Genomic DNA, 22868 nt, shown 5'->3' on the forward strand with positions numbered 1-22868 from the left:
GTCAACCTCACAGCAGCAGATGAATAATGTCTCTCAACCCGGATGTCCCTCAGGGGTAAAACTCTGAGTCACTGCTTCTGTTTTACCTTCAGTGGATTTAATGGAACACTTCAGCACCTTGCTGTCCTGCAGACATTTAAATGTCTGACAAAAAAAAATCACTAACATCCAGGCATTTACACAATCCATGCTCATGTAATGTAGGGTGGTAGTAGCCTAGTGGGTAACACACTTGCCTGTGAACCAGAAGACTCAGGTTCAAATCCCACTTACTACCATTGTGTCCCTGAGCAAGACACTCAACCCTAAATTGCTCCAGGGAGACTGTCCCTGTCATTACTGATTTTATGTCGCTCTGGATAAGGGCGTCTGATAAATGCTCTAAATGTAGATGTAATGTTTGGGTTTTACCTGCAGATTCTTCACCACATCAGGATCTTGATATTTACCTAGACAACTCACAGCGCTCTCCTACAACAGCCCGCAACCTTGGAGTAACAATAGATAACCAACTCTCCTTCTCGACTCACATCAGCAATCTCTCCCGCTCATGTAGATTCCTTCTCTACAATATCAGAAAAATCCGTCCTTATCAGTCAACACAGGCCACTCAGATACTGGTTCAGTCTTTAGTAATCTCACGACTGGATTACTGTAACTCCCTTCTAGCTGGTCTACCTCTATGTACCATCCGACCTCTACAACTCATACAAAATGCAGCAGCATTACTCCGAGCCTCCAGTCACGCTCGCCTGGTCCCTCCATCTCTGAAGGTAAAAGGAAGACATTCATCTAGACTCTTCTCTATCTTGGCCCCTCGGTGGTGGAATTAACTTCCCCTCGAGGTCAGAACAGCTCAGTCACTGAGCACATTCAAACAGCAGCTCAAGACCTTCCTCTTTAAAGAATATTTAGATTAAATTGTAACCTTCAAATTGTCTGACTTATGTATAGAAACAAAAGAGTACATTTAAATAAACCAAAGTCTTTACATCATATTGACATGTGCAATCAAAACCAAACAGGGGCTTAAAATATCAATTTATTTTAAACTTGCTGTAATCAAGACTGACAAACAGTGGAAGGTAAAGGAAAGAAATCAAAATTAAAAACTGAGAAAGGCAGGAATCAAAAAATGAATAAGGATCATTTCTTCTCTTCAACAGTTTGTCTCCACTTCCACATCTTCACAATGATCTATGGAATAAAAAATAGATCTATTAGTGAGTTGCTGATAACCCAATCAGAATAGTAAAACATACACATGGCAGGGAAGAACAGAGAGAGGAAAGAAAAAATAAACTCTTACTTTTGTGTCAGTTACTTTGAAGGCATTCTTCATGTAGTTCTCAAATTTAGGTAGCAGTTTTGGAAGAGTAACACCCTGTTACGAATAAATCAAGAATCAGCTAAATAACTGAACAGAATGCACACATACTATACAGATCTGCACAATAATTGCAAATTTGAACCACTTTCTGAAACATTTAACTCTACATAAAGACCAGTAGAAAAACATACTGCCAGCAGTAGTTGAAGTGGAAAAATTAATAAACACAACTTCCCTGCATCTAAACAATGCTTTGATACCAAACAAATATGTTAATTTTACAGTCTACACCAGAGTAGCTATAGCACACTAGGATATTTACACCAGTATTAGCAATGGCGACACTGAGAATTTAAGACAAACCTTCTTTACAGTTGCCATCATTTTAGCCTTGATCTCGGGCAAGGTCAAGGGGGTCTGAGGTTTCTTTGAATCTTTGGGTGTCTTCCCATTCTGAGCAGGGGTCTGTGGCTTGGATGGAGCTTTCTTGGGCTGCCAAAAAATCATCATGTTTAGAACGTTGTTTTCTGAAAAGTTCTGTGTAATAGCTTAAAAAGTGCATACCTTTACATGAGATTCCTCCTCCTCCTCCTCATAATCCTCCGCCACCTCCTCCTCATAATCATTCTCCTCATAATCCTCCGCCACCTCCTCCTCATAATCATTCTCCTCATAATCCTCCGCCACCTCATAAACATTCTCCTCATAATCATCCGCCACCTCCTCCTCATAATCCTCCGCCACCTCCTCCTCATAATCCTCCGCCACCTCATAAACATTCTCCTCATAATCATCCGCCACCTCCTCCTCATAATCCTCCGCCACCTCCTCCTCATAATCCTCCGCCACCTCATAAACATTCTCCTCATAATCCTCCGCCACCTCCTCCTCATAATCCTCCGCCACCTCATAAACATTCTCCTCATAATCATCCGCCACCTCCTCCTCCTCATAATCTTCCCTGAAAAAGAAAGATGGTAAAATTACCACACATACAAGGCAAGTACTTTGTGCTTCATAAATGAAGCAACCATGAGCTCAAACAGTTGGCATCTACTTACTCATCTTCCTCTTCATCCATCTTCATCTTTTTCTGCTGAAATTAACAAAATACCAGATTAACCATTAGTTGAACAATTTCAGGGTGGAAATCTTTTTTAAACACCCTACTGCATTCTCTTTTAGTGCAACAAGAGGAAAAAGAAACAAACCTGAGCCTTATGCCAAGAGTATGATTGTTTTTGAAAAGACAATTTTGGTTCCTCTTCATCTTTATTGTCATCAAATGACAGATCTGGACACATTACTGGTGAAACAAAGATTGTATTGAGAATTGTTAATGAAACATTAATAAAGCAAAAAAAAAAATCAATTTATAAAACACTGGATTGATCGGGTCTAGTTGTACTTCACTTACTAAGATGCTGCCCACTGATGTACACTGGACCAGAACCTGACTTAAGCCTGAACACAACTGGAGGGGTAATCTCAAACCCGCCCAAACACACCTGCAACATACAAGAGAGTTAAATTAATGTTTCTGTTTCAGTCAGGCAGTTCAAACAGACCCAGAGTACTAAGAACAAAAAAATCTAAAAAATCTAAATCCACACTAACTGTTCACAAAAAGGGAATTAAAACTAGAGATGCAATGATCAAGCAGAAAGGGATCAAAATCCTGCAACCTTCACATTGGCGATCAACAAGTCAGTCTGGCATATTTCCAATTCCAAACAATTATGTGCAGTGCCCCACACTTACCGGCAAGCGTGAATACAAATAACTATTTCTTTCTATGGCGTACACGCCAGAAGAGGGATCTTACACCACAAGGGAGGCAGAAAAATGTCGGATGCTACAGTCCTGCCAGATGGGTTTTGACAGTGAACTTTGCTTGTGGTTGCAGCAGCAGAAACAGCATGTGATACTATATACCTACGTGTTGGTTATGGTGGATCATGGGGATTGTGCAAAGAGATAACTTTTACCAAACAAACATACTGAGCTGAACCCCTTGTGTGCAAGACACTGTTTCTGCAGGTTTAAGGAAGACAAAGACCTTTAAGGCCACTTCCATCACATTTATGACCCTGCTTTGGAATAGTTGAAATAGTTTTTCTCGGCACACGCTGAGGGCCAGATGCTCTTCTAGAATGCAATATTAATTGTATATTAAATTATATTAATTTTCCTTCCTAATTGTTTTTATTGTGTAGCTTTTGTCAAAGTTTTTTGACTCGCTGACTGTACTGCTGCAAGCCACTAAATGTTACTGAGATCAACATTATGATATGCAAACCAGTTCCATCTGCATAGCAGTATAAACTCTCATAAATAACTACAAAATCTTAAAAGAATAAATAAATAGCAATGTTCAGGTGTACAGGTACATTTTAAGAAAGATGTACTACATGTAGTACTACGTTGGAACTGCTGGATATAAATAGGATTTAGTGGTGGACAGTGCAAACATTTTTCCGAACTTATTTTTTTTAGTTAGCCAGTTATAGCAATAAGAAATTGTGGAAAATACAATACAATAAAGTGTAAATGTACAGATGTTGTAAGAATACAACATAAAAAAAAAAAACATACAAATTTTGCACTAGAACTATAATAAAGCTAAGCCATGTTTTGAGAGACTAGATAAATTAACTTTATCTGTTAAAAATAGATCCTCTGGGTAGGAGACCTGTAAACCAGCTAGTGAAAGTGAAGTGAGTAACATTGTAATACACAAAGCATAGAACACAACAAAATGTGTCCTGTGCATTTAACCAATCAGCATTTTGTGAAGTGAAAAGTGAAGTGATTGTCACACGTGATACACAGCAGCACAGCACACAGTGCACACAGTGAAATTTGTCCTCTGCATTTAACCCATCACCCTGAGTGAGCAGTGGGCAGCCATGACAGGTGCCCGGGGAGCAGTGTGTGGGGACGGTGCTTTGCTCAGTGGCACCTCAGTGGTACCTTGGCAGATCGGGATTCGAACCAGCAACCTTCTGATTACGGGGCCGCTTCCTTAACCACTAGGCCACCACTGCCCCTTGTAGCAGTGGGCAGCAAAGTCATCCAGGGAGCAGTCTCTCTGTGGTTCAGGATACAGGCCAACAACCTTCTGATTGTGGGTCCATTTCCGTACCCGCTGGGTAAATAGATGCCCCCTTAATTCAAACAGTTTTCCGGCCCCTAGTGGTAAGGCAACTGCAGACATTTTTAATGTAATGCTAAATTTCTTTGGAATGATAATGCTGAAAAACGTTGTGAGCAAATATTCAAAAACCATCTGTTTCAGCATGAGCAGTGAAGCATGTGAGGGGTCCAGCTCAAACATTCTCTTAGACCTACTTGATGTAAAACGTCATGTAAATGTCATACATGATGTAAAAACCATGCATGCGGGGGTGGAGAAGAACCACTTACACTGGGGAGGGTTGAGGGCTTCAGTGATGCAATCACAGCCTGAACCTAATGGTCCTCTGGGTCCAGGCCTTCAGCCTCGATAACATGCATCTCGTCATTGGTGCTGTGGTCCACACACACCTAAATGAACACACATTAAGTACAATAAGACACAAAAACACACCAGCAGAGCACTTTTCTGGCCAAAATAACGACCTACCATTCTTAGGGACAACATGTGTTCAAAGCCATCTTCTTCTGGGTTGAAGACCACCTCCTTCCTAGATTTGAGCTCACACCCTGAACAAAAAACAAAAAAACAGGATTTATTAATGAGCAGCACGCATCATATGATCGGCTAGACTAAGGACAAGGACTGGGCAAACCACGTGGTTGACATTTACCCATACTACAGGGAGTGCAGAATTATTAGGCAAATGAGTATTTTGTCCATATCATCCTCTTCATGCATGTTGTCTTTACCCAAGCTGTATAGGCTCGAAAGCCTACTAGGTGATGTGAATCTTTGTAATGAGAAGGGGTGTGGTCTAATGACATCAACACCCTATATCAGGTGTGCATAATTATTAGGCAACTTCATTTCCTTTGGCAAAATGGGTCAAAAGAAGGACTTGACAGGCTCAGAAGAGTCAAGAATAGTGAGATCTTGCAGAGGGATGCAGCACTCTTAAAATTGCAAAGCTTCTGAAGCGTGATCATCGAACAATCAAGCGGTTCATTCAAAATAGTAAACAGGGTCGCAAGAAGCGTGTGGAAAAACCAAGGCGCAAAGTAACTGCCCATGAACTGAGAAAAGTCAAGCGTGCAGCTGCCAAGATGTCACTTGCCACCAGTTTGGCCATATTTCAGAGCTGCAACATCACTGGAGTGCCCAAAAGCACAAGATGTGCAATACTCAGAGACATGGCCAAGGTAAGAAAGGCTGAAAGACGACCACCACTGAACAAGACACACAAGCTGAAACTGGGCCAAGAAATATCTCAAGACTGATTTTTCTAAGGTTTTATGGACTGGTTGAAATGAGAGTGAGTCTTGATGGGCCAGATGGATGGGCCCGTGGCTGGATTGGTAAAGGGCAGAAAGCTCCAGTCCGACTCAGACGCCAGCAAGGTGGAGGTGGAGTACTGGTTTGGGCTGGTATCATCAAAGATGAGCTTGTGGGGCCTTTTCGGGTTGAGGATGGAGTCAAGCTCAACTCCCAGTCCTACTGCCAGTTTCTGGAAGACACCTTCTTCAAGCAGTGGTACAGGAAGAAGTCTGCATCCTTCAAGAAAAACACGATTTTCATGCAGGACAATGCTCCATCACACGTGTCCAAGTACTCCACAGCGTGGCTGGCAAGAAAGGGTATAAAAGAAGAAAAACTAATGACATGGCCTCCTTGTTCACCTGATCTGAACCCCATTGAGAACCTGTGGTGAAATGTGAGATTTACAAGGAGGGAAAACAGTACACCTCTCTGAACAGTGTCTGGGAGGCTGTGGTTGCTGCTGCTCGCAATGTTGATGGTGAACAGATCAAAACACTGACAGAATCCATGGATGGCAGTGTCCTTGCAAAGATTGGTTGCTGATTTGTTTTTGTTTTGTTTTTGAATGTCAGAAATGTATATTTGTGAATGTGGAGATGTTATATTGGTTTCACTGGTAAAAATAAATAATTGAAATGGTTATATATTTGTTTTTTGTTAAGTTGCCTAATAATTATGCACAGTAATAGTCACCTGCACACACAGATATCCCCCTAAAATAGCTACAAATAAAAACAAACTAAAAACTACTAGTTTTTGGGTTCATTGAGAACATGGTTGTTGTTCAATAATAAAATTATTCCTCAAAAATACAACTTGCCTAATAATTCTGCACTCCCTGTATACTAGATGCAGATACAAAAACTTGGTCAAATCTAACTAGCATTTACGGGTATTCAACTCGTGTAAAACAAGCTTCCATAAACCCACACGACCCACATTTACCAATAATATTAAGCTAATTAAGCCTTTTTATTTATGCGCAACGCGCTTACCGTAAAGGTATATCTGCGGACTCATCTGCTCCATCTCTATGCTGCATAGTGCAGGTGCAGGACGGTCTTAAATAAGAACCGCGCTCCGTTTCTGGCCAATGGCGAGGAAGCATGACCGGAAAGGGGCGGTGCTAGACCAGATTCGCTCTTACGGATTGGTCCCGTCGAACTTCTTTATTATTCTTCTGCCTCGCGTATACGCAGGTTATTTGTAGGAAATCTTGAACAGTTGCGCAGTTTTATGCGAAAGAGGGAGACGTTTCTTCAGAGAGAGGTTTATTGTTTTATATCTTATCATTTCTGTTCTTACAGATTCTTGGAAACCAAGCAGGCAGGCATGCAAATAAACAAATGTTATTCTGTTTCATCATTAAAGAAATTCTAACACAAATGTAAGAAGTTTCAAAGTAAGATTCTCACCGGGCCACATTATACAGACTTTCAGAGCCAGGCAGAATGCACGGAAAGTTTTTATGACATTTAAGGGCAATTAATTTCTTCATCATTGAAAAAGCTGTAATTTTAAATATGCTGTCGCTGATGTTTAGAATCATATCATTATGTTTACATGTGTTTGGATCTTGACTCGTTGGGATCATTCTGGGCCTCCCTCATTGTATTTTTTGTATTTTCTAGTATCCTGCATGTTTGGGCACAGTCATGGCAAAACTGTATGCATATTTCCTGTATTCTGCAAATGTCATACTGAACACCCAATGAACAGAATGACAAGTGCGCTACACAGCCGCTGAATTAGAGCAGAGGCAGCCACAGTTGTAGCATGGCAACAACAGAGACAAGACTACAATACTAATCAAATTCTGTCAACACACATTAATACAGAACAATGTAAGTGTACTGTATCAAATTATGATCCAGTTTAGATTTTACAATAGATGGCTAGATAGATATAGACAGACATACGATGCTATTCAAAGGCAATTCAAGGTTCAACAAGCTCCTGAAGAACAATAATTTTCTCCACCGGCAGATGGCGCTTACGATCCAATCTGACTTGAGGTTCCAGTTCCAGTCCATCTCGTGAAAACTGGCTCATTTGGTCAGTGCTGACTGACTGAATTACCATCTTGCAATCCAGATGAATAACTATCCATTTTGACGAAACAGGAGGACTGCCATGCATAATCCGAGGAAGTCTGTGTTTTTCTGCGTTGATTATTTCAGGTCAGGCTGGGTAAATCAGAGTCCGGAGCATCCAAACAGGCTGAACACAAAAAAGTAATTTGTAATGCTTTTAAATATAAGAACTCACAACCTGGAGTGGTTGTACATTTTATTATTTAATGCTCATTTGCTCTTGTATGTATGCTCACCCCATTTTCAAAAAGCTGCATGGATGTCATCATTGTATCATCCTGCAGGGAAAACAAAATGACAATAAATACATGAAAAAGCAACATCTCCACACTGCTGCAAGATGTAACAGTTTCACACAAATACCGAAGTTGAATTCTATGAGAAATTACTGAGTGGGCTGCTATGATCTGCTCATATTGTTTCCCAAATCCAACATACCTCTTCACAAGCCTGGACGAACTCCTCTAAGATCACAACTCCATCCTTGTTCTTGTCCATTTTCTATCAAATGCAACAGACACGTTGGTTGCCTGGCATTCTCGCACACAGTGTCTGTGGGAATATATATCTGTGTGTGGGACACTGACCTGGAAAAACATCTCTGAAAAATATCTCTGGTCGAACCTCGCAGCAGGATGGACAGGCCCATGACAAAGTCCTAAGAGATTGGGGGGAACATTGCAAAAGTACATGAAGGTGCACTTGATGAGGGAATAAATCATTTGTCTGGAATGTTATTCATACCTCAAACTTTATTGTCCCATTATTCGTTGAGTCAAATGCATGTGCAAACAATAATGTGCATAGGATCTTGCATCTGTACAGAGTCAGAGAAAACAGAAGAATTATCAGTGAGAGTCTGACACAAGCACTTTAAGACAAAGCATTTCAATAAGCAGAACACAAAGGTTTCGGCCTGGCCATAGGGACCAAATGTATGTGTTAACAGGTGGGATTTACATCAAAAAGAGGAAAGATTGAGCAAAGTAGTCAGCATGCACCTACCCCCATGAGGAAAGAACTGAGCATAAATGTGTTTAAATGTCTCTTCATTCACCACGCCACTGGGACACTCCTGAAGGGGGAAAGGCCATGATCACTGATCACCATCCACAAGGAAAACAATGGTGCTCTAGACTTACTACAGTTACTACACCACCTCCAGACAACAGGACAATACGAAATCTTGAATATTCATAGTAAGGAAGGTAATGGAACTTCACAAGTTTAAAACTGAAAATAAGACAGATATTTTTCATCAAAAATTCATTCAGTCTTATAGCAGAACTATAATGTAAAATAGACTTATTCTGATCAAGGTTAAAGTTATACAATCCTATAATGTACATGGAAAAATAATTCTATGTTTCGGTAATGTGCCATAATATTAATACTGAGTTCTGATGGACTGCACATTGATGCAATGTGTGTCCTGACACATTTCTATCTAATTAATTTGAGCTTCAGTAAATCTTCTGTTGCATCAGTCAACACAGGTCAACCTGCACTCTCGACATGTACCAATGAACCATGGCCTCCCATGAGCCTGACGCCAGTTCACTGGTATTCCTTCCTTGAATCACTTGACGTAAATCCTCACCACCACAGACCAGAAACATGAGCTGCAGTTTTGGAGATAGTATAATCCAACTATGCTGACATTACAATGTGTAACTCATCACAAAATGTTCACAAGGTGCCTAGTGAATCTTGTATAAGTCTGACCAATGCAAGGAAAAACTACAAAAAAGTCAATAAAAGGATTGTATTCACAGTGTTGAATCTTAGTGAACCAGAACTGATTACTTCATTGATAGTAACATGATAGCACGATATTGCTCTGGATGAGGACATCTGCCAAATGCAATAAATGTAAATGTAGTATATTCCACCCATGGCAGGGTAACAAAATAAATGTTATTCACTTTGCATTTCATGTTTTCAGTTTGGAATGTTAAACTGCAAAACATATGCCATAATAGCAGAAGCAATGAATGAGCAATAGATTGAGCTTAGTGAGCAATATACAACATTGTCAATATTGTCACAACTTGGGGTGAGATGGGGAATGAGGCACAGAAGCGGAACAACAGGATAAAGGGGATTTGAATAATCACAACAAAAACAGGCACGAGGACCAGAAAACAGGGGATAGAGGAAAAAACAATCCAAAATAGTGTGTCCAAAACAGCAAACTGTAGGGTACTATTGTTGCAGCAAGGTTCTGTGCTTGTCAATAAGGCCAGATTGGTCTCGACTGTGATTGATCCGGGCTCCATTTCTCCATCCAGGCCAAGCCGTGAAAAAATATACTGTACAGTCCACAAATGAATATGCATGTAACAGATGCAGAACAGTGCATAGGATATGAATGATGACGAATACACGTGTAATTGTAAAAAATGTAAACAGATACAGCAGTGAAATGAACTGTATCCTTGTCCTGGGAGGAAAAACACCCACAGACTTACATTACTCATTGCTCTGTTAGCCAATCAGAGCAAATGGATCAGTTAGCTTCCCAAATTCAAGTTAGATGTGGGAAGAATAAATAAGTAGAATAAAGTCATATTTAATTTTGTTGCTTTAACAGTATTGTTTGCAATGTTTTATTTGCATAGTGCAGATGTTAAAAAAATTGGCCACAGGTGCTGGTTCCAGGTGTGGCCAATCCGGACAGCTTTTAAAAAGCCTGTGACTCTGCCCCTCTGCAGCGGCGACATTCTTTGTGAACTTTTGTTTAGTGAACTGGCAGTTGCCACACACCTGCGGGCTTATTTTTGTTCTCGCCTTTATTTCCCTTTGTTCCCTGTGTTGTTTCTTAGTGTTTTATTAATAAATCCCTTTCCCAGAATGTCCCACCTCTGTGCTTCCTTCCCCCGTCAGCTCACCGTCATGACAAAAATGCAGATTAGTGCGGGCCATTTTACTTCCCTATCCCACCACTACGAGTGTAAAATAAATGTAATGTCCTAAGTAGAGGTGGGCATAGATTAATTTTCTTAATCTAGATTAATCTCACTGTAATCTAGAGTAAAATAAATTAATCTAGATTCTACATTAATCTACAATAATCTACAATACGTGTGCTACCCAAATAATGACTAAAAGTAAGTCTTTGAGAACGGGTTTCTCAAGCCAGGTGGCGCATTAGACCAGGGGCTCATCTCCTGTTTCCAAAATGCATCACAAACTGCTTGAGAAAGCTGTTCTACTATGATAATTGGTGATGAAAATAAATTATGTTCAATAAGATGTACTTGTGTTTACCAACTGTTTATTCAGTTAAATAGCTGCATCCATGTTACCACGTCACGTTTGATGTGGTAAATTCACAGTTCGAAGACTCGTTCTCGCCCCCTACAGTGCAATTCGGCCAGGTATACATCCGCGCTAAAATATCAAGGTGAAAGTCATCATAGTGTAGCGGTTCTTCTTCTGCGTTGTGTAACTTTTTGATTTCGTTTCTTGAACCACAAATGATGAGCTGACACCCAAGAGATTTTCTGTGCAAAGTGTATTCTGTACAAAAAGCAAGGTCGCGTCAGAACATCGCGTCAGAACATTGCGTCTTTCTGCACCTCTCTCTCTCACAACTCACGCCATGTGTCCAAGAGAACTGAACATTAACATAAAGCATTCACAATTTACAATACTGCATACCTGTACAAAAAGCAAGGTCGCGTCACACATCGCGTCACACATTGCGTCTTTCTGCACCTCTCTCTACAATATGCAGTATTAAAAGAACATAAAAAAAATATTCACAAAATAACACACATACTAAATATTCCTAATATGTACATAAATTTAAATGAAAGAAATAACTTTTTGCACACAAACCCCATGCACCTCTCACAGCTCATGCCATGTGTCCAAGAGACCTGAACCGGGTCTCAAAACCAAAATAAAAGTCTTTAGGAAATAAGATAAAAGACACAAGAATGAAGAAATATACTTATTAATCTAGTGTAACCATTTAACTCTGGTACAATAGCTTGCGTAGTATAGACCCAGCTCCCAACCCAACTTTGTGAATAGATTAACGGCGATATTTTTTTTATCGCCCGATAAGAGTCTCACGTTAACGCCGATAACGGCCCACCACTAGTCCTAAAATAATGTGAAGATTGAGTAAGACACAAATGCAACATTGCTCTTAGTGAGACTCTGAAAACCGTGTTTACCTACAGTGCGGATCAATATCGGATCAATACGTTTATCTACCTCACTCACTTCCTCCCTTTCACTCCCAGGTTATTGTTAGAGGTGTTTATGGGGAGCTTTCATGACATTATGGCATGATGAAACAACATAAACTAATAGGAAACAGAATTTGCTACTACTGAATCTATTTAAAAACAACAGCTAATCATATAATTAATATATTTTGCTGTGATAGTATTTTTATTTATTTATTTTCCTTTTAGCGTATATGTAGTATACAATTGTGAATGCAGTGTGTGAATGTTCAATGTGCAGTATGGCAGGCTCAGCAAAGGTTTAAATCCATGCCTGTAGAGCCGGATTATGCATGGGTAGAGAATCCACAAATCTAAATGAATATTTGCATTTCTGAGGCAAGGATTAATTGATGCAAAATAGGACACAGAGTCTTGGCCACAGGAGGTAAAATTGGATGGAAAAAGATGGAGTTTAATGCAAGAGGATGGGGCATATAGACAAAAAAAAAAAAAAAAAAACAGCGATAGAGGACCTGCAGAGTCTGTTTGGTGAAGTTTGTTTGGGCCTCCAGTTGCTTGAGACCCTCTGGACGATGGCACACCATGGTCATCTCCAGCTCATCATCCACTTTATCTACAGAGAGGAAAAACAATGGTTATTCATCTTATCATGATCTTCCATGGAAATTGTACATATTATTTTGGAATCATATTTTAAACATTTAAAGATTTAAACATCTGTTGAGATGGAGTCTACTTCTGTTGAAAGTATTTGTTTTAAAGGTGAATATGTTATACACTTTAGCACCTTAAGAACTCATGCTCATTCTCATGAGCGAAGCAGATGAAGCAGGAGAAACTAGTTAAGACGCTCTCAGCTGTTTTGACAAAAGTCCTCGGGCCTTTGCCCATTTCAGATTCTAGGCCTGCCACTGTACCAATTTCATACCAACACATTTTTTACTAAACTGAAAGTGAAGTGATTGTCATTGTGATACACTGCAGCACAGCACATGGTGCACACAACAAAATGTGTCCTCTGTATTCTGATTACGGGGCCCCTTCCTTACTTGCTAGGCCAACCGTAAAGTAGTCAAATGAAAATCACAGTGATCATAGAAGGTATGTGTTAACATTTTTGACTTAAAATGAATTTATTTGCCTTTGGCAAGTAGACCTTTAGCTGAAAAACAATGACTGTTCAAGTAATGTCCTCTCTCTATTTTATGGATCCACTTACTCACACACACACACACACACACACACACACACACACACACAAACATCTCTACAGGTCAAACACATGCTGTGTCAGCTTCGCTGAGAAGACGAAGTGTGAAGGAAGCATGAGGGCATCTTGCCAAGCAAATGGAAGCATGTGAATCTGATTCAGGGTCCATCATCATTTGCAGGTTTTGGGTTCTGATACTTCAGCTCTCACTTCTCAGCCCTGGCCCTGCATACCCCTCACCATAGCTCCACCTACCATTGGTCACCTCCACCTATATAAAGAGACTTGGGATGGTGTTCGGGAGGTCCTCAGGGTCTGCTTGGCCCTTACTCTTTCGGGAGGTCCCTAGGCCCAAGTGAAATATTGTGCTTTTATTTAGAGTGAGTGGTGAACAACCAACCAAACCTAAAGTGCTATATACAACAAAACACAACAATCCACAGGAGGACAACACACCATGAAAGGAGATACAATACAAATACACAAGAAAGCCTCAACTAACCACACTAACCACTCTAACACACAACAAAGGCTTATCAGCAACTCTACAACAATCCCAAAACTCTGAAGCTCTCCTCTCGCTTCCTCCTACTCTGGCTCCACATCGATGAGCCTCAACTGGTGGTTGGAATGGTCCTTAAGTAGTCCTCGTCCTGTGCGTTGATTGACTGCCAGTTGACAAGGGAATTGGTGGGCAGAACCATTATCCCAATCTTCGCCCATCAGACAGCCTAAAAGGGAAACACGCACAACACAGAGCACCCCAAACCATTCTACGGCCTAAAGGACATAACAACATAGACAGATTTACTAGATTTGATATGTAATGATTGTGTATTTGTTTAAGCATGTTTGTGCATATTTGTAGAGGAATATGTAAATGAATTTGTGTCTGCCTATGTATGATGATGAGGATGTGTGTGTGCGTGTGTGTGTGTATGCATGACTCTCACAAGACTCTCTTGTCTATCCTGAAGAGGCTTGGAATTCGGGGCTCAGCATGGCAGTGGTTTGCTTCCTACTTTGATGAGCAATCTTACCAAGTGACTTGGAAAGGATCCACCTCTGCCTCACGTAGACTCTCCACTGGTGTCCCTCAAGGCACAGTACTAGGTCCTCTACTCTACACTAGATCACTTGGTGAGGTTGTTTCCTCACATGGATTATCATACCACTGCTATGACGACGACACACAACTCATCTTCTCTTTTCCTCCCTCAGATCTACACACTGCTTCCAAAATCTCACCATGTCTAACTGACATCTTATCTTGGACGGCAGCCCATCACCTCAAACTCAATCCCACCGAAACTGAACTAATATTCATTGCAGCACCACATAAGGATCTTGATATTTACCTGGACAACTCACAGCTCTCTCCTTCTACAACAGCCCGCAACCTTGGAGTAACAATAGATAACCAACTCTCCTTCTCGACTCACATCAGCAATCTTTCCCGCTCATGTAGATTCCTTCTCTACAATATCAGAAAAATCCGTCCTTATCTGTCAACACAGGCCACCCAGATACTCCTTAGTAATCTCACGACTGGACTACTGTAACTGTCTTCTAGCTGGTCTACCTCTATGTACCATCCAACCTCTACAACTGATACAAAATGCAGCAGCACAACTGATCTTCAACCTTCCCAAATTCCCCCACACCACCCCTCTGCTACGTTCCCTCCACTGGCTCCCAGTAGCTGCCTGAAAAAGATTCAACATACTGATGCTGGCCTACAAAGCCAAACATATAGTAGCACCATCTTAACTCACAGCCCTTATTACATCTCGCACTGCACCTCGTATACTCCAAGCCTCCAGTCACGCTCGCCTTGTCCCTCCATCCCTGAAGGTAAAAGGAACACATTCATCTAGACTCTTCTCTATCTTGGCCACTCGGTGGTGGAATGAACTTCCCCTTGAGGTCAGAACAGCTCAGTCACTGAGCACATTCAAACAGTAGCTCAAGCCCTTCCTCTTTAGAGAATATTTAGATTAAATTGAAACCTTCAAATTATCTGACTTACGTATAGAAACAACAGAGTGAATAAAAAGATTGTATTAATAGTAGGGGGTCCTAGTAAACTTCATTGATCACTTTATTGATTGAATCTTGGAAGCACATTGTAAGTTGCTCTGGATAAGGGCATCTGCCAAATGCCTCAAATGTAAATGCATGAGAGCAGGAATGTGTTGTCTCTGTGTATAAGCTTTTTCTCCTCAGGCCCATCAGCATCACTCATGACTGCTCTGCTCTCCTATTCGGCCTTACAAACTGGTCTCCAGTTGGATATTCTCTGTATGCTGTTGTGTTTGAGAGCTTCCATTAAAGTGTCATTTTAGATGCCTGTGGATTGAAAATGACACAGAACAAACCCAATCAGCACTATTGGAATTCCCCACTCACACAGAAACCCAGTGATGAAGGGCAGTTTTGATGACGTTTGTAGTTTTAATAGTGGAAATATATATATGTGGTATGAGAAAACAAACCATTTACAAAGTTTACATGTGCAATCAAAACCAAACAGGGGCTTAAAATATCAATTTATTTTAAACTTGCTGTAAACAAGACTGAAACAGTGGAAGGTAAAGGAAAAAATAAAAATTAAAAACTGAGAGGCAGGAATCAAACAATGAATAAGGATCTTTTCTTCTCTTCAACAGCTTGTCTCCACTTCCACATCTCCTCAATGATCTATGGAATAAAAAATAGATCTATTAGTGAGTTGCTGATAACCCAATCAGAATAGTAAAACATACACATGGCAGGGAAGAACAGAGAGAGGAAAGAAAAAATAAACTCTTACTTTTGTGTCAGTTACTTTGAAGGCATTCTTCATGTAGTTCTCAAATTTAGGTAGCAGTTTTGGAAGAGTAACACCCTGTTACGAATAAATCAAGAATCAGCTAAATAACTGAACAGAATGCACACATACTATACACATCTGCACAATATTTGCAAATGAACCACTTTCTGAAACATTTAACTCTACATAAAGACCAGTAGAAAAACATACTGCCAGCAGTAGTTGAAGTGGAAAAATAAATATATAACTTATTAAAAACCATGACTTGCTTCAAGGAGGCTGCCCCTGAACCTACTGATTCAAAATGTCACTTGGGATAATGGTGTCGACTAAATTCCATAAATGTAAATGTGGCCACAATGGAAAATTCATTAAAACTACATAATCAGAACCCTAGTGCCTGAGAAAAGTTTCTTCATGTATGTAGCATATCCCACTCATAATGATGCATGTTAGGATAGATTAACCAGAAAGTGAAAATGGCTTTCATTGTGATACTGAATATAGCACAGCACACAACTTCTCTGCATCTAAACAATGCTTTGATACCAAACAAATATGTTAATTTTACAGTCTACACCAGAGTAGCTATAGCACACTAGGATATTTACACCAGTATTAGCAATGGCGACATTGAGAATTTAAGACAAACCTTCTCTACAGTTGCCATCATTTTAGCCTTGATCTCGGGCAAGGTCAAGAGGGTCTGAGGTTTCTTTGCTCTTCCCTGCTTCTTGGGTTCAGGAGTTTTAGCCTACAAGGTCAAAAGACACAAAATTAAAACTGAACCGGATTAGCTGCCGGTGTTCCAGCTTTGGGTGTCTTCCCATTCTGAGCTGGGGTCTGTGGCTTGGATGGAGCTTTCTTGGGCTGCCAAAAATTCAATGTTTAGAACGTTGTTTTCTGAAAAGTTCTGTGTAATATCTTAACAAGTGCATACCTTTACATGAGATTCCTCCTCACTATCTACCTCCTCATAATCCTCCGCCACCTCCTCCTCATAATCATTCTCCTCATAATCATCCGCCACCTCCTCCTCATAATCTTCCCTGAAAAAGAAAGCTGGTAAAATTACCACACATACAAGGCAAGTACTTTGTGCTTCATAAATGAAGCAACCATGAGCTCAAACAGTTGGAATCTACTTACTCATCTTCCTCTTCATCCATCTTCATCTTTTTCTGCTGAAATTAACAAAATACCAGATTAACCATTAGTTGAACAATTTCAGGGTGGAAATCTTTTTTAAACACCCTACTGCATTCTCTTTTAGTGCAACAAGAGGAAAAAGAAACAAACCTGAGCCTTATGCCAAGAGTATGATTGTTTTTGAAAAGACAATTTTGGTTCCTCTTCATCTTTATTGCAATCAAATGACAGATCTGGACACATTACTGGTGAAACAAAGATTGTATTGAGAATTATTAATGAAACATTAAATACAAACAAAGCAAAACAAAGTCCATTTATAAAACACAGGATTGATCGGGTCTAGTTGTACTTCACTTACTAAGATGCTGCCCACTGATGTACACTGGACCAGAACCTGACTTAAGACTGAAAACAACCGGAGGGGTAATCTCAAACCCGCCCAAACACACCTGCAACATACAAGAGAGTTCAATTAATGTTTCTGTTTCAGTCAGGCAGTTCAAACAGACCCAGAGTACTAAGATCAAAAAAATCTAAAAAAATCTAAATCCACACTAACTGTTCACAAAAAGGGAATTAAAACTAGAGATGCAATGATCAAGCAGAAAGGGATCGAAATCCTGCAACCTTCACATTGGCGATCAACAAGTCAGTCTGGCATATTTCCAATTCCAAACAATTATTTATGTGCAGTGCCCCACACTTCACAGGCAAGCATGAATACGAATAACTATTTCTTTCTATGGGGTACACGCCAGATGCTCTTCTAAAATGCAATATTAATTGTATATTAAATTATATTAATTTTCCTTCCTAATTGTTTTTATTGTTTAGCTTTTGTCAAAGTTACCAGACTCACTGCCTGTACTGCTGCAAGCCACTAAATGGCGACTGGGATATTTTCAGATTCTTATTTTCAAGGCTGCATGATTCAGGGAAAGTTGTTGTTACTGAGATCAACATTGTGATATGCAAACCAGTACCATTTGCATAGCAGTATAAAATCTCATAAATAACTACAAAATCTTAAAAGAATTTGTGGAAAATACAATACAATTTTACAGTTAAAAATAAAAAATAAAGTCTCTGGGTAGGAGACCTGTAAACCAAAGCACACAACAAAATGTGTCCTATGCATTTAACCAATCAGCATTTTGTAGCAGTGGGCAGCAAAGTCATCCAGGGAGCAGTCTCTCCGTGGTTCAGGATACAGGCCGGCAACCTTCTGATTGTGGGTCCATTTCCATACCCGCTGGGTTAATAGATGCCCCCTTAATTCAAACAGTTTTCTGGCCCCTAGTGGTAAGGCAACTGCAGACATTTTTAATGTAATGCTAAATTTCTTTGGAATGATAATGCTGAAAAAAGTTGTGAGCAAATACTCAAAAACCATCTGTTTCAGCATGAGCAGGGAAGCATGTGAGGGGTCCAGCCAAAACATTCTCTTAGACCTACTTGATGTAAAATGTCATGTAAATGTCATACATGATGTAAAAACCATGCATGGGTGGGTGGAGAAGAACCACTTACACTGGGGAGGGTTGAGGGCTTCAGTGATGCAATCACAGTCTGAACCACGTGGTCCTCTGGGTCCAGGCCTTCAGCCTCGATAACATGCATCTAGTCATTGGTGCTGCGGTCCACACACACCTAAATGAACACACATTAAGTACAATAAGACACAAAAACACACCAGCAGAGCACTTTTCTGGCCAAAATAACGACCTACCATTCTTAGGGACAACATGTGTTCAAAGCCATCTTCTTCTGGGTTGAAGACCACCTTCTCCCCAGATTTAAGCTCACACCCTGAACAAAAAACAAAAAAACAGGATTTATTAATGAGCAGCACGCATCTTATGATCGGCTAGACTAAGGACAAGGACTGGGCGAACCACGTGGTCGACATTTACCCATACTACAGGGAGTGCAGAATTATTAGGCAAATGAGTATTTTGTCCACATCATCCTCTTCATACATGTTGTCTTACTCCAAGCTGTATAGGCTCGAAAGCCTACTACCAATTAAGCATATTAGGTGATGTGCATCTCTGTAATGAGAAGGGGTGTGGTCTAATGACATCAACACCCTATATCAGGTGTGCATAATTATTAGGCAACTTCCTTTCCTTTGGCAAAATGGGTCAAAAGAAGGACTTGACAGGCTCAGAAATGTCATAAATAGTGAGATATCTTGCAGAGGGATGCAGCACTCTTAAAATGGCAAAGCTTCTGAAGCGTGATCATCGAACAATCAAGCGTTTCATTCAAAATAGTAAACAGGGTTGCAAGAAGCGTGTGGAAAAACCAAGGCGCAAAATAACTGCCTATGAACTGAGAAAAGTCAAGCGTGCAGCTGCCAAGATGCCACTTGCCACCAGTTTGGCCATATTTCAGAGCTGCAACATCACTGGAGTGCCCAAAAGCACAAGGTGTGCAATACTCAGAGACATGGCCAAGGTAAGAAAGGCTGAAAGACGACCACCACTGAACAAGACACACAAGCTGAAACTGGGCCAAGAAATCTCAAGACTGATTTTTCTAAGGTTTTATGGACTGATGAAATGAGAGTGAGTGTCTTGATGGGCCAGATGGATGGACCCGTGGCTGGATTGGTAAAGGGCAGAGAGCTCCAGTCCGACTCAGACGCCAGCAAGGTGGAGGTGGAGTACTGGTTTGGGCTGGTATCATCAAAGATGAGCTTGTGGGGCCTTTTCGGGTTGAGGATGGAGTCAAGCTCAACTCCCAGTCCTACTGCCAGTTTCTGGAAGACACCTTCAAGCAGTGGTACAGGAAGAAGTCTGCATCCTTCAAGAAAAACATGATTTTCATGCAGGACAATGCTCAATCACACGCGTCCAAGTACTCCACAGCGTGGCTTGCAAGAAAGGGTATAAAAGAAGAAAAACTAATGACATGGCCTCCTTGTTCACCTGATCTGAACCCCATTGAGAACCTGTGGTCCATCATCAAATGTGAGATTTACAAGGAGGGAAAACAGTACACCTCTCTGAACAGTGTCTGGGAGGCTGTGGTTGCTGCTGCTCGCAATGTTGATGGTGAACAGATCAAAACACTGACAGAATCCATGGATGGCAGTGTCCTTGCAAAGAAAGGTGGCTATATTGGTTGCTGATTTGTTTTTGAATGTCAGAAATGTATATTTGTGAATGTGGAGATGTTATATTGGTTTCACTGGTAAAAATAAATAATTGAAATGGTTATATTTGTTTTTTGTTAAGTTGCCTAATAATTATGCACATTAATAGTCACCTGCACACACAGATATCCCCCTAAAATAGCTACAAATAAAAACAAACTAAAAACTACTTCCAAAAACATTCAGCTTTGATATTAATGAGTTTTTGGGTTCATTGAGAACATGGTTGTTGTTCAATAATAAAATTATTCCTCAAAAATACAACTTGCCTAATAATTCTGCACTCCCTGTATACCAGATGCAGATACAAAAACTTGGTCAAATCTAACTAGCATTTACGGGTATTCAACTCGTGTAAAACAAGCTTCCATAAACCCACACGACCCACATTTACCAATAATATTAAGCTAATTAAGCCTTTTTTAAAGCAGGTTTTAATCAGCCTACGACGTTATTTATGCGCAACGCGCTTACCGTAAAGGTATATCTGCGTACTCATCTGCTCCATCTCTATGCTGCATAGTGCAGGTGCAGGACGGTCTTAAATAAGAACCGCGCTCCGTTTCTGGCCAATGGCGAGGAAGCATGACCGGAAAGGGGCGGTGCTAGACCAGATTCGCTCTTACGGATTGGTCCCGTCGAACTTCTTTATTATTCCTCTGCCTCGCGTATACGCAGGTTATTTGTAGGAAATCTTGAACAGTTGCGCAGTTTTATGCGAAAGAGGGAGACGTTTCTTCAGAGAGAGGTTTATTGTTTTATATCTTATCATTTCTGTTCTTACAGATTCTGCCCAGACTTTGGAAACCAAGCAGGCAAGCATGCAAATAAACAAATGTTATTCTGTTTCATCATTAAAGAAATTAATGTAAGAAGTTTCAAAGTAAGATTCTCACCGGGCCACATTATACAGACTTTCAGAGCCAGGCAGAATGAACGGAAAGTTTTTATGACATTTTAGGGCAATTAATTTCTTCATCATTGAAAAAGCTGTAATTTAAAATATGCTGTCGCTGATGTTTAAAATCATCTCATTATGTTTACATGGACATAGTTTCAGCACAGCAATGTCTCCTGGCATCTAGTACTATGACGGCAGAAAAATAATAAACTGAAACCTTTGGATTGGACTTAATGACAGTCAACAGGCCACACTGTAGCATGGCAACAACAGAGACAAGACTACATAACAAATCAAATTCTGTCAACACACATTAATACAGAACAATGTAAGTATACTGTATCAAATTATGAACCAGTTTAGATTTTACAATAGATAGATAGATAGATAGATAGATAGATAGATAGATAGATAGATATACGATGTTACTCAAAGGCAATTCAAAGTTCAACAAGCTCCTGAAGAACAATATTTTTCTCCACCGGCAGATGGCGCTTACGATCCAATCTGACTTGAGGTTCCAGTTCCAGTCCATCTCGTGAAAACTGGCTCATTTGGTCAGTGCTGACTGACTGAATTACCATCTTGCAATCCAGATGAATAACTATCCATTTTGACGAAACAGGAGGACTGCCATGCATAATCCGAGGAAGTCTGTGTTTTTCTGCGTTGATTATTTCAGGTCAGGCTGGGTAAATCAGAGTCCGGAGCATCCAAACAGGCTGAACACAAAAAAGTAATTTGTAATGCTTTTAAATATAAGAACTCACAACCTGGAGTGGTTGTAAATTGTATTATTTAATGCTCATTTGCTCTTGTATGTATGCATTCACCCCTATATCACATTTTCAAAAAGCTGCATGGATCTCATCATTGTATCATCCTGCAGGGAAAACAAAATGACAATAAATACATGAAAAAGCAACATCTCCACACTGCTGCAAGATGTAACAGTTTCACACTATTGAACACAAGGAATACTGAAGTTGAATTCTATGAGAAATTATTGTAATCACACAGAGTGTGCTGCTAGAATCTGCTCATATTGTTTCCCCAATCCAACATACCTCTTCACAAGCCTGGACGAACTCCTCTAAGGTCACAACTCCATCCTTGTTCTTGTCCATTTTCTATCAAATGCAACAGACATGTTGGTTGCCTGGCATTCTCGCACACAGTGTCTCTGGGAATATATATCTGTGTGTGGGACACTGACCTGGAAAAACACCTCTACATGCTGCTTCGGAACATCTCCTTTCAGTGCCGGGTAGGTGTACTTCCCCATCATATCATATATGGCCTGTACAATTTCTGTCATCTCCTGTCACACGCAACAACAACAAATACGGTTGTACTGGAGCACAGGGACACTGTCAGACATGCACAACAAGGCCACAACTTACCTCTTTGTTTATGTAGCCATCTTTGTTGATATCATATATATTAAAAGTCCATTCGAGCTTATCTCTGGTCGAACCTCGCAGCAGGATGGACAGGCCCATGACAAAGTCCTAAGAGATTGGGGGGAACATTGCAAAAGTACATGAAG

At 40.4% G+C, this 22868-nt stretch overlaps 1 protein-coding gene and 3 pseudogenes across 1 annotated transcript; all 4 read right to left on the reverse strand.

Annotated features, from left to right (window-relative positions):
* Nucleotides 1-1029: 1029 nt before the first annotated feature.
* LOC114792169 (nucleophosmin-like) lies at nt 1030-7868 on the reverse strand (annotated as a pseudogene).
* Nucleotides 7733-22836, reverse strand: LOC114792963 (Kv channel-interacting protein 1-like). The gene is made up of 5 exons (XM_028984515.1): nt 22723-22836; nt 22536-22640; nt 22387-22449; nt 22093-22202; nt 7733-8057 (listed from the first exon to the last, which is right to left on the reverse strand). The coding sequence occupies exons 1-4, from the start codon at nt 22819-22821 to the stop codon at nt 22155-22157; spliced, it is 315 nt and encodes a 104-aa protein (XP_028840348.1). The 5' UTR covers nt 22822-22836; the 3' UTR covers nt 7733-8057; nt 22093-22154.
* LOC114792170 (Kv channel-interacting protein 1-like) lies at nt 7968-13560 on the reverse strand (annotated as a pseudogene).
* Nucleotides 15832-21988, reverse strand: LOC114792171 (nucleophosmin-like; annotated as a pseudogene).
* Nucleotides 22837-22868: the final 32 nt, after the last annotated feature.

This window comes from Denticeps clupeoides, chromosome 6 (assembly GCF_900700375.1).
Source record: "Denticeps clupeoides chromosome 6, fDenClu1.1, whole genome shotgun sequence".
In the NCBI taxonomy this organism is placed as follows: domain Eukaryota; kingdom Metazoa; phylum Chordata; class Actinopteri; order Clupeiformes; family Denticipitidae; genus Denticeps; species Denticeps clupeoides.

What these genes read in the sequence shown, in the direction of transcription:
- LOC114792963 (XM_028984515.1), bottom strand. Translation starts at nt 22,821, where the DNA reads ATGGGCCTGTCCATCCTGCTGCGAGGTTCGACCAGAGATAAGCTCGAA. An exon ending in ATGTAGAGGTGTTTTTCCAG is followed by an intron (nt 22,450 to 22,535) that starts GTCAGTGTCCCA and finishes TGCATTTGATAG; the next exon opens with AAAATGGACAAGAACAAGGA. An exon ending in TCGTCCAGGCTTGTGAAGAG is followed by an intron (nt 22,203 to 22,386) that starts GTATGTTGGATT and finishes TTTTCCCTGCAG; the next exon opens with GATGATACAATGATGAGATC.